At 36.7% G+C, this 12,935-nt stretch overlaps 1 protein-coding gene across 1 annotated transcript; it reads left to right on the top strand.

The window, feature by feature from the left end:
- Positions 1–3,708: 3,708 nt before the first annotated feature.
- Positions 3,709–5,250, top strand: LOC148863187 (NAC domain-containing protein 2-like). The gene is made up of 3 exons (XM_088974287.1): positions 3,709–4,113; positions 4,230–4,510; positions 4,672–5,250. Exons 1-3 carry the CDS (start codon positions 3,948–3,950, stop codon positions 5,068–5,070), a joined length of 846 nt encoding a protein of 281 aa, XP_088830413.1. The 5' UTR covers positions 3,709–3,947; the 3' UTR covers positions 5,071–5,250.
- Positions 5,251–12,935: the final 7,685 nt, after the last annotated feature.

The raw sequence follows: 12,935 nt of genomic DNA, 5'->3' as shown, positions 1-12,935 counted from the left end.
ATCTATGGAGATCCTTGGATTTCAAATGCTCTATTCCCAAACCCAAGATCTAGCTTTACAGATAAGGTGGTGTCCTTACTTAACTCTGTTAATGGTAACTGGAATTTTCAGTTCGTCTATTCAAATTTCTAGCCCACTACGGCTTCTCAGATTCTTAGTATTGAGTTTCCTGCTAATGCGCAATTTTTACAAGACCAGGTGATATGGAAATTTACCCCACAATGCCGTTTCACTTGTGCATCTGCTTATAAGCCTCTTAACGATGAAGTAGCTGAAACTTCTTCAAGTCATATACCTTACAACAGCATCTCTTGGAAAGACTTTTGGAACCTTAGAGAAATCACTCCTCAAATCCAAATTTTCATGAAAGAGAGTTTAAAGAGAATTAAAAGATGAAAAAGCATTTACCAGTGTTGATTCTAGCAGAAAATAAGGAAAATTACATATTAATATCGTGTACTTTGGGCCTAGTGTCACTTTAATTCCTGAATTTTAAAACTTGTCAATTCAATACTTAAACTTTCAAAACATGTCAATTTAATCTTAAAGTACAGGATACTAATCTGGATTGACATTTGTGTCTTTTTCCTTTTTTTTTTTATTTATTAGAAAAAGAAAGAGAATTAAAAGAGAGATTGATGAAATATTAACAGTGGTAGCGGAAGTGTAGAAATCTGAAAAACACAAGATAACCCTTTGTCTTCAGGCACCTAAATATCATTAACCTTATAAAGTATCGGGTAGTTTTCAATATTTTATCCTTTTATTTATATTAGTAGTAATAAAAAAACGCCGCTAACCCCAACTTTTAAGAAAAGGGGAAAAAGACACTTTGATACGGTCATACAGATTTGCGTTCAATATGGGTTAGTGTGGAGTGTGGACCATATAAAGAGTCTAATTGAAGCTTCAAACCAACCCCAATTCATACCCAAGCCAAGGCCAGGCCTAGTCCAAGCTCAGAAAATGCAAGTCCATGACGTAAACGTTCAATTTGGACCGCGTAAGGTTCAGGTTAGGCTTGCAGAAGTATCTCATCCATTAAACCGATTAAAAAAAAAAAGCAGGATAAAATAGTGGATTCTAGTATTATTTCTCACCCCACTTCTCCATTTCTGCCGCATACCAAACCTAATCTAAAAAGTTAAGAAAGGAAATTCCTTTGATTTAATTTCCAACTTCCTATTGGATTGGTCAAATATATGCAAGCAAAATAGCAAATTCATGGTCAAACACATTGGTTTTGGTAATGCTCAAAACCTGGCCGAGTCTTGCCTGGGGGCTGTAAATCTTAGCTTGTTATCGTGTTCTGACTTGTCAAAGTTCAGGCCTTATGGTTCATTTGCCACCATTATAACAATATTTGGTAGATAAACATTCCCCTCCATGAGTCTTTTTTTCTTTTTCTTTTTCTTTTTTCTGATTAAGACAGCATATTAAGTCATGTTCTTTGAAAGGAACCAACTGTCAGAAAAAATAATTTCTTCTCATCCCCTCCACAACTTTTTAGAAGGAATAATCCAATTAGCCATTATTGTTTGTGGGGTTTTAAAGTTACGTCATCACTTTCCTTAATTCATTGACGGTGCCAACTCGCTCAGTTGATAAGGTCTCTCTGCCTGGTTGTAGTGCCTTGGTGGGGACTTGAGATCAAATCCCATTGTCACACGATAGTTGGGTGATTAGAGGTGAGAAAAAAATCCCGAAAACGGAAAACTGAATCGAATTGATGAAATCGAATTGAAAGTTCTAGTTAATGGAATTGGTCAATTCGATTTTGATTTGGTATTTTAAAAAAAACAAAGGTATCGATTCAGTGTCAATTAACCAATATAGAAAATTAATGGTTAGTTAAACCGATTGGTATATATATTTTTATATATTTTATGTATATTTATTTATATTATATATATACATATATTATATTTTGTATATCTTATAAATTAATAAATATGCATTATATATAAATATAATATATTATTTATTATTTAAAATATAATAATATATATTTATAGTTTTTATTAAATATTTATATATTTTTATAATATATATTATTAATATAAAGAAAACAAAAAAAAAGCAACGGTTAATTGAACCAATTAATCGATTAACCGATCAGCTTTGATTACCGGTAATACCAGTTCGGTTTAAAAAAAAGGCCCACAATTTGGTCACCCCTAGGTGATAGTTGGTATGTGGCAATAGGACTGCAAATGGATTGAATCAGATTCAGTAAAGAGTATATCTGATCTGATTTGATAAAGAACCCAATTGACAAGAGTCTTTCGGATTCCAAGTTTATGATTTGAATTCAAATTCAAATATATTATGGGATATTTGATTTGAACTGAACTATAATAAAAAATCTTAATAATATAATATTAATATTTATATAAGATAATAAGATACAATATATATAAAATATACATAATATATAATATTAAATTTCATAACTAATGGATTCAATCAGAGTATATTTCAATTTGATCCATTATACTTTTCATTTGATCCAATTTGTTAGGATGGGTATTAAAACTAACTTTTTCCAAATTGAATCTGATCCGATTTATTTACAACCCAACGTGCCAAAGAGACTAGCACCATTACACTTAATAATAATAATAATAATAATATTATTATTATTATTATTAATTCACTTCAAGATTTACATGGCCTAGGGCTCGAGTCAATCAACTGGACGTGACACCTAAAGCATATATCAGCGCCGGCCTTATAGAACTCAGTTTGGTCCGAAGCTGGGTTCATTCTACATCTAATTTATGGAATTGGGCCACCGTTTTATCATCTACAGTTGGGAAATGGGCCATCTGATGTTATACCCCCCAAAACTTTGATAGGATCAGGTAGACACCACATTCTAAACTCGAAAGCCGTTGAAGTTGAAGTCACTGTAATACAAAAGATGATTGGGTTTGGGCCAACCCATTTTTAAAATGGGCCCCACCAACATGGTTGATTTGGTTGAACTTCGAAGTTTCTTCTTCTCGGAACTGACGGTTGATGGATGGATGGAATGAATCATGAATGATAATGATCACCTCAGACTAGCATTGCGATTGTATACGGCATTATCCGGTCTGCTGTACTTGTGTTCTTACTTCGCATCTATAATAAGTAGGTGCGTGGGGCCCGTGCACAGATGCGAGATGCCTCAGTTACGTCGGATATTCTTTTAATCTTTTTACTCCCCTCGAAATTTTGAAATTACAGCCACCTCCAAATCCCCTTATAATAAGCATCCTGTTCGTGGATTTAACATTAATCCACGGTGAGGATTCATTCTATCTTTAGGGTGGAACTAAGATTACTAATGATAGATTGAACAGTTAAAATCTCTTCACTTTTTCTTTTTATGGGTATTATCAAATTAATTATCCCGTTAATTACTTTGTTATCAACCTAACTCACACCCAAACATCATTGATTAGGTCTAATCCAATCCACTCATGGCACGTGACACCTTGGTCCTAATTCGGCTGAAATTTTAATACGTGTCCACGGAACATGATAAAAAAGGCTATAATCAATGGGCTGATGTGCACCAATAAAGGCCCAAGTAGTCCATGCTTATCTAGTAGTAGTCTCTCCTTTTAATGAAAAGACACGTGTCACCTTCATGAAGTGGGTCGACGACCGTCGACGGCAACCGTAGGAGCTATCTCTGCTCGAAGCGTGCCCCCATCAGTTGTGCTCGCGATGGGGCCTATCCGAGGTTGTATGAGTACGAGTCAAAGTTCAACAATACAACCCACCTGCGCCAAACGACAAAAAAAAACAGAAAGCCGATATAAGAAGGTTACTGGTTCTACTCCTTGGAACATTTCAGAAGCCAACATCCTTTTTCATTCCCTTCAAAGCTGCAGTTTTGGTTGTTTTGTTTCTTTGTTCCAGGTGATAAACTCAGTAGGCATCATCATCCTTCATCAATGGAGGGGACAAAGAAGTGTGCTCTCCCTCCTGGGTTTAGGTTTCATCCAACTGACGAGGAATTGATCATGTATTACCTTCGGAATCAAGCGAGATCGATGCCGTGTCCGGTGTCCATAATCCCGGAAGTCGATATCTATAAATTCGATCCGTGGGAATTACCTGGTTAGTATTGGGTTTATTACAAAGCAAAGCTCAGCGTTTTGATTACTAATAAGTCATAGATTGATAGTTTGTTTGTTTGTTTCTAAGTTAATCGTCCAGTTGGTTGTGGTTTGTAGAAAAAGCAGAATTTGGTGAGACAGAATGGTATTTCTTCAGCTCACGGGAGCGGAAATACCCAAATGGGGTGCGGCCGAATCGAGCAACCAGTTCGGGTTATTGGAAGGCCACCGGCACGGACAAGGCAATCCACAGTGGGTCTACGTACGTCGGGGTGAAGAAAGCTCTTGTGTTTTATAAGGGACGGCCGCCCAAGGGTGTCAAGACAGATTGGATCATGCATGAGTATCGGTTGGATGGTTCAAGCAGACGCCCCAACAAACTAAATGGATCCATGAAAGTAAGTTCTGTTGCATCTCTATGACAAGGCTTATAATTAATAGAATAATACCCCGGCCAGAGCTTTCAATATTCATGCAGGGTTTTACTTCCCTTTAGGTGTTTGGTTTGATCACAATTTTAATTGCTTGATGAGTAACTCTGTTTTCATGCAACTCCCAGTTGGACGACTGGGTGCTCTGCAGGATTTATAGGAAGAGGCATTTGGGAAGAGCCGTGGAGCAGCAGAAAGAGGAATCATCTTTTCAAGAGACGGCAGAAACCAGTTTAGATGCTAGTGAACAACAACAACCTTTGATATTTCCAAGGACGTGTTCTCTAGCCCATCTTCTGGAGGTGGAGTACCTATCCATTTCTCACCTTTTAAATGACAATTCAGCACTGAATTCACCACCAATCGAGTTCTGGACAACCGATGAAAGCAACAGTCACGACGTTGGCATACTTCATTCCGGCGATATGGATTTCCAGTTCCCAAATCCAACCAGCAAGTTTCAAGTGAACCAGAATACTGTCTTAAACCAGCCAATATTCATCAACCCACTATTCGATTTTCAGTGATATCTGGCTTGGTTAAAACCAGCCTCTTTTGTTGAACAATTGTACAAAAATTTTCCTCTAAATTACTTTGTTTCCTACTCGGAGGTGCAAAAGCAAAATTATGTTACAGACATGTGATGAAATGTTGTTTAATTACCATACCATACATTTAGTATAATTTGTGGTGACTTTCGAACCCAAGTTACATGAGCAAGAAAGATATCAGACGTTGTTTGTTCAGTATTTACTTTTATGAAATGGATGATGGTTCAGCTTCGGAAGTAATTCCACCAATCAGGTTACACAACAGTGAGGACCCAACATGGATAATATAACTAATTATCATCCAGAGGATAGATTACATCCTATTATCTATGGGCCTTGAGGCCCTTGACCAATTAGTTATCCATTTCCAATGACGTCTAAAGAGGTAAGAAAATATTAATCAGATGATTATGCTAATTATAACCCCAAGCATAAAGCTCAAGTCCCTGACTGACGTCCATAGAATTTACTAATTAAAAATGCTAGATGAACTGAAACCGGCCACCACACATGGGCTTAGGTGGTGGCCCACTTATCTGATGACCTTGCTACATGTGTGTGGGGTCCCTCTCCCTTTGGCAGCCTCCGTTGAATACATTCTTTCTTTGGCTTCTTCTCGCCGACGCTAATAAAAGAATATCTTCCACCTCAACAGTACTAGGTGGGAGAATTTATTACAATTCAAGAAAGGGTACTGTAGCACAAGGGATTCGGTACATAAAACCAATAAAATCTTGTGAGGAAAATAAATCATAAAATTCTCAAAACAATTCTAGTTTAAGGAATAATGCAATAAATTGGAATTAATTAAGACCATCACTGGTCTATAACTAAAAGAAGGGTAGTAGGGCACCCACTCTTTATGTCCACCTTTAGCTAGACTACGTGGGAACCCCATCCATCTTATCCCTTGCTATAATTTACGCGTGATATTTGGATAGATTTATAATTTTATACATTTAAAAATATCAAAGTATAAAGTACATAAGATGCTTTTATTTTTTTGGTATTTTTATTTTAAAATCACTTGAGTAAAAATATTTGAAAAATATGTTTTTCAAAATGAAAGTATCCTTTTTTGTTTGGCAAAAACACATCTGTTTGCACTTTTGGTGATGGTTTCCGGTGGTTTTGGGGTTTGAGACCAGTCATGGCAGTCTGACTCTAGCAGCCATGAGTGGAGGTAGGGTTGATAGTTTTATCAAAGGGTGGTTGCATATAACCACCCGTTCACACGAAAACAGAAGCACAATTTCGCCAAAGCATGAAGTATAAAAAGCTGATTTTGTGTTTTTGAAGTTTTTCATACTTTTAAAAATGTAAAAGCAAAAAGTACAAAGTTCATAATACAAACACTATATCGTGCTTTTATACTTTCAAAAGTATAGAAGTACTTAATAAAAATCTATCCAAACAGAATTTTAATTAATTAATTTATATATATATAAAATTCATATTTGAAGTGTTCCTCCTCTCCTCTGTGGGTGTGGTTCAAAAAGGAGGGAAACTGGTGGTTGGTCAGAGCAAGTGAAGTGAAGAAGATTCGTGCAAAACTCATCTTCTTCCTCTTCCTCTTCATGTATATTGTTTGACTTGCTTTATGATTGGAAGTTGGAATCCCAGAGGATTGAAGTTTGAAGTCATACATGCTTATACACAAGCAGGTGGTGGACGGGTCCAAGTGGATTTTGTTGGCATTTGATGAGGATTTCAGTTGGCATCAGTTTCAGTTTTCATTGGGTAATTGATGAATGATGATGATGTTGTTTTCAGAGCCAAATATCTTTTAATAATGAGAATACATGGGAAAGAAGAACACGGTCTATCAACTAATTAAGTTTATAAAAGAAAATTCATCAATATATTATTATGTGAAGTCGTCGTCACTCATTCATCCATATCTTATAGATGCCCGGCCATTATTGTTATTGTTCGCAGATTAAAGAAAGCATGAAAAGGGGTAGTAGGTTCTCGATCAGATACACTCAAACAATAAAATAGAAACCCCTAGTCGTCATCCTTCTATATCCATATCCAGATTATTCTAAGCCACATATAAACTATATAAAATTCACGTCAGGCCTTCAACAGAAAATGTAGTTGAGTTGCTTATAGCCTAGAAAAAAGGTTTACTTGGGAGTTGGGGTTTCAGCACACAGCCGTTGTATGTGGTGTATGAGAATTTTCGCTCTTGTACCAAGAATTTAGTAGTATAGCTAAATTTCATGTATTCATTAATTAGTTTAGATCTCAGAAGAAAAGTAAGAGATGAATAAAAAAAAATTCTCAAGTTGATTGCAAATTTAACGAATATCCACTTATTATTTTTCATGTTCTACACGAAATTCATGATTAAAACTTGAGAAATTATCATTGATCATGAGTTTGAATGCTAATACAAGTATAACAAAAGTCCAGAAGAAAGGAAAAGGTTCACACTTCCAGAAATTGAATAAGAATATAACTTGTTTGTCGTGTTCTTCCTTTTTTTTTTTTAATATATAAACCAAACGCCAGCATGTTAATTGTAAAGTAATGGCGAAACACATAAAAGTTTTGTATATGAAAAGGAGAGATCATATGTATGCGGAATCATGCAGCATGGGATCTCTATTATTTGTTTGAGAACTTAGCTTGTCTTGTTTGCAAATAGCATAATTGAAGGATTCATGAAGATGACATAGAGAGGCCAAATCCACTGAAGCCTTGGGAGGGGGGGGGGGGGGTACTGAGCGCGTTGGGTCCATCCATACATAAACTGGATATATAACAAACTGGGTTTGATGCCATGAATTTCGTTGTATGATCTACCCCGAATTAAGTCGAGAAGCAGAGAATCCACTATTAACCACCAGTGCTCACAGTTGAACCGGCTGAACTATATATTTATCACAGTTGAGCCGGCCAGTGCTCACTGTGGGCTCCATCTGGGACCCAGTTACACTGAATACTGGTGTGTTCAACTGTGATAGGTAATTTAGCTGGGTGTGTATGTTTTTATCTCCAGCTAATCCGCTCCCCTTGTCAATATTTGAATCCAACCCACAAGTGAACCTTATTAGGGTTTAGTTGTCATGAGTATCTTCCGCAACAAGCCATCTTGTATCTCAAGATAGAGGTAGAGAGAGAGATGTCCACGGGTGCAGGTTATAAGCCAAATCACATAAATCTGTATTTGTGCTTTGAGTGCTCTATTTTCTTCAAATTTGAATATACTAATTACAACACATTGCTGTCTTCTTTGTTTTGTTCTTGTCTTTTCCATTTGCCAATCGTTTTTAGATCCTGTATGTTCCTTCCTCAACAGTAAATTTTAAAAGTTGGGCAGAAGAGGTACAGAAAAAGGTTTGCTTAAATTGATGGAGTCACTAAAGAAGCTGCTAAATGAATATATATAAAATCAATAGAATAGACTAAAAGTAGTTCAAGTTCAAGGTGAAGAAGATAGGATAACCCCTTAAAAGTTATTGGTGATGTTTGACATCGATGATGATTCTCAAGGGCCGATTATGTTTGTATTATAGTTATTATTCAATGCCATGTCATCTTCAGAAAAACTGAATCAACTAGAACTCAAGAAATCACAAAAAAAAAAAGAGGGTTGAATTCAAAAACTGATTTTTGGCCGATTTTCTGAAAATCATCAAAATCGACCAACCAAAAAGAAATGCATGTATGGCTCCAAAAATTGTCAGTAGCGGGGTAATGTTGCAGCTGATCAGCGGTTGCCTGCTAGTATTTCACAACAAACAAGTAGTGGGCATAAAGTGAGAAGAAAGTGACGGGCTGAAGTCATGGCAGCCAAGGTTGCAATGAATGTATATATTGATTAACTTAATTAAAAAGAAGGAGAATAAGAGAAATGCATGTATGATGAATTATGTGAAGTCACACCAAATAAAGGCCAAATTTTAGAATAAACCTTATCCACCTCAACATTCATTATCTATTGACCTGATGACAGGGAAGAGAAATCAATCTCAAATTTTCTTTTAGCAACAAATGAAATTTGGGCATGAAAATTAGACCTTCAAAATTCAAACAACTGGCAAAAGTTACTTTTTTTATTATGTGCTTGTTGATGATTCTTTAGTGATAAATGCTTTCCAGTGGCCAAGTTAGGTCCACATTTTTTATGCTTAATTACTTTTCTTTTCACTTTTCTGCCTGAAATATGCATGGCATGAAATATGCATGGCATTATCCTGAGTTGTTCAAAGTATTACAACTGGTCAATTGGAGCTAGCTAAATTACTTTGTTAATGTGCTATAAATGTATAAATCACATAACCTGCAGAACCCAACTTTTTTGTTTTCCCAGAAATGATATTTGAAACAAAGAACTGTAATGATGTGGATTCTGACATTGGAAGAGAACTGAATTTAACAGATCTTTTATTACTTTGATTGGTGAATTTAACAGATAAATATCACGAATTGATAGTGCAGCCAGGGTATCAATTAAGGGTTCTTGGTGCAATCAGCAAGCTTATGCAATTCCTTGTAAAATATCTTAAGGGTTCTTGGTGCAATGCATTTAATTTCATGCATGTCATCTTATCATTCATGAGGAGTCATTGTAGTAATTTGACTGTAGAGACAGGTCAATCCGATTCCAGACTCTTTGTAACTCTAATAATGGGTAAAAGGACGTGTTTCGATGTTTAATTTGATTAACCAAGCATGATGAAAATGAAACTGAGCCTTTGACGGGGTCAATAGTATTTTGGGTTTTGATATTTTCCAACTTTTGCTGTGGAACGAGTATGGTGCTTAAACAGTTGGTGTTTTAATGTTCTATAAAGTATAAATTTCCATGCTGAAACACTATTGTTTTACTAATTTTCTTTTCTTCTATAAATCTCAAAAGATAGCTACATTCATTCAATCTTGTAAATTAAAAATACAAATGTAGAAATGTAAATAACATCATCTCGAACCTAAAACAAAAGGAATAAAAAAAGTCTCACCAGAAGAAATTTCAACATCCAAAACCAATGGATGTTGAGTCCGAGGACAATTTGAGTTCTATATAGAAATCCAAATTTATGAATTCAAGCATGGGCTAGCTTATGTGAATTCTATCTTGAGGTTGTCAAACACATTGAATCATGATTCACGTCCAGTTTAGCTGAACCCGGCCGAGTTCAATTTTCAGGCTTGCAAGTCAACCCAGAGACCTCAATCTAAGGTTGTTTAGCTAAATCAAACTGAGCCAAGCTTTGGTGGGCTTGACACGGTCCAAGTTTAGTCATCTGTAGCATCCTTTGAAAGCAATCTAAATTGACCGAGCCAAACTAAGCCAAGCGCTACCCTGAGTCTTAATATTAATCTGTGAGATCGACCTGGACTGGGCTTGGGCTCTTCGCAGAATCGCGGCTAGCCGTAGGCCATAGCTCCTTCTATTACGGAGCCCATGGATTTCGCCAGTATCTCTCACCCTAATGGTAGTATGCTACTGGATATAGAGAGAACTTTAGGAGAGCAATAATAGCATTACAGATATTGGACCATTGATCCAAATGAAGCTGGGCCTTGTGTGAATGGTGGTACAGCATTACAGCAGCTACTGCCTACTGCTAGCCGTGTATGAACTGCCATAGATTGGCACCATTTCACACCTATATATCTCTCTAGCATTGTTGTAATGAAAATTAGAGGAAGCAAGATATAAAATATACCAGTAATTAAAGAATGCCATTAATTTGTGCTGAAGAGATGCATTGTGGGATCAGAGAAATAATAGACATCTTTTTGATGTGGTGCATGCATGAGACTAGACTTGATGGTGATCCTCTCAACGTGGGCCCTCCACTGAAATAACCTTGGTGTGTTTTCTCATGTTTAATTTATTGCATCATAGTCTCTTTAATTAATTAAACCCTGCTTGCTATAGTTCTTCCTCTGTTCTTATTTAATATTGTTGTTGGGTCTATTAGTAATAAATGCCTTGTTCGTTTGGGCCCATTGTGACCACTTAGAATTGATGAAATCCTCATTCCTCAAAGGGAATTTTAAGGTCTGACCAAACCCATATAGATAATAGATTGTTAATTAATGTAGTTTGGAATTGGCCTAGTCACACTCATTCAACCTGCAGATATGTTCATGGACCTTTTGAGTTGAAAGTCTAATTAAGGTCATCATAAATTTCATCAAGATTAGTACTGACCTATTCCATATATTTAGCCCCCATGGACCACGGTTGTTCCACCACTTGAAAATTCTACGAATATGATGATACAATCATTTAAATGTTTCCTCCTCCTCTTCTTCTTCTTCTTCTTCTTCTTCTTCTTCTTCTTCTTCTTCTTCTTCTACTTCTTTATTTTAATTTAATCCTCTTGACCTTGGGGGATCTCCTGATGAGAGCGGATTTGGCCTTCCAATAATATTGTGACACATGGCACCTCAGAACAAATAGGTGACACCCGGAACCACTTTGGCAACAACTTGCCTTAGCCAAGTTGATGGTGTCTCACCTGGCGGCCCAGGCATGGCCTGGCGGCTTGGCCCTGGCGCGACCTAGCGGCCTGGCCTAGGCGCAACCTGGCAGCATGCGAGACATGCTCACCGACAAATTCGGCATGCATATCCTAACGCACCCACGATCCTTAGAAGTTGGCCCACATGCCAAACGATCTAGAGGGTGGTCAACATGCATGGCGGTTACCTCTACGAATCTCAGACCAGTTAGACACGGCCTCCCAGAGATCTCGGGGGCGGTACACGAGCAAGGCCTATATAAAGGCACCAACCCCAATGACAAGGGGCAATTGAGCAAGCAAGCAAGTAAGAAAATTCCAGCTTTCATACAGTGTGATTTTTAGCTCGCAGTCTATTATGAGAGTACTGACTTAAGCATCAGAGCGACCTCGCCGGGTTAGCCACCCCGGGTCCTCTGACATTTGGTTCCTTGCAGATCTCTAAAGAGCAATGAAGGTCATCAATCTAGCTCGCCAGGTGGTCAGATCAGCATCTCACAGGCAACTTGGCACCTCACAGGCAGCTCGACACCTAGGGTAGCTCCACTTTGGCCTCTGAGTCATCAGCCACTTGGAAACAAACCAAATGACGAGGTACTTAGCCAAAAAATCGATACATCAACAAAAATTGATTCATTAGGTTCCATCTACCTTGTTATCTTCCTCCACAACCTCCATGTATTTAAGGGCATGTTTGATGATAACGGCTCAAGTGAATGAACCAAATGATTTATTTGCTTATCTTAGTTAATCATGACTATATATAAAAGGAAAAAAAATATCATTAAAGCTGCATTTGAAAGCGATGTAATGTCATCAATGTAAAAATACATTGATAAGGTTTTTTATCGAACCTAAAAAAGTTATCATTGAACTTTCAAAAACATGAAATAAGCAAATGAATATAAAACTTTATTTCTGATAAAGTTTACATCAATTTATGACATAAAACTCCACTCTATCCACAAAACCAAACCGACGTAAATTTTTACATCGCTTCAAGACAACTTAAACAAGTTGTGAGCTCCTTAATGGCTGAATGACTTGTTAGGTTGAGTATTATGTTCCTAACTACTTTTGCTATATGGTTGTTTTATCTTATATATATATATATATATATATATATATATATATATATATATATATATATATATATATATATCCACTAAAAGACAAAGCAATTAATAAGTCGTTTAATTCAGCCAACTTCAGCTGTTATCCATTTTCACCAACCACTACTACAGGCGAGTGCATCACGGATGCAAGCAAAAGCAAGAGAATGAGTAATTCGATCCGTTTGGGCTACAGAGTCAAAGCACAGTGACGACTCGTTTAAGCTACCCATTTAGGCATCCA

Source organism: Nelumbo lutea, chromosome 3 (genome assembly GCF_056320005.1).
Source record: "Nelumbo lutea isolate HS-2025 chromosome 3, American lotus-T2T, whole genome shotgun sequence".
In the NCBI taxonomy this organism is placed as follows: Eukaryota; Viridiplantae; Streptophyta; class Magnoliopsida; order Proteales; family Nelumbonaceae; genus Nelumbo; species Nelumbo lutea.
This window is presented reverse-complemented; position numbering and strand designations above follow the sequence as displayed.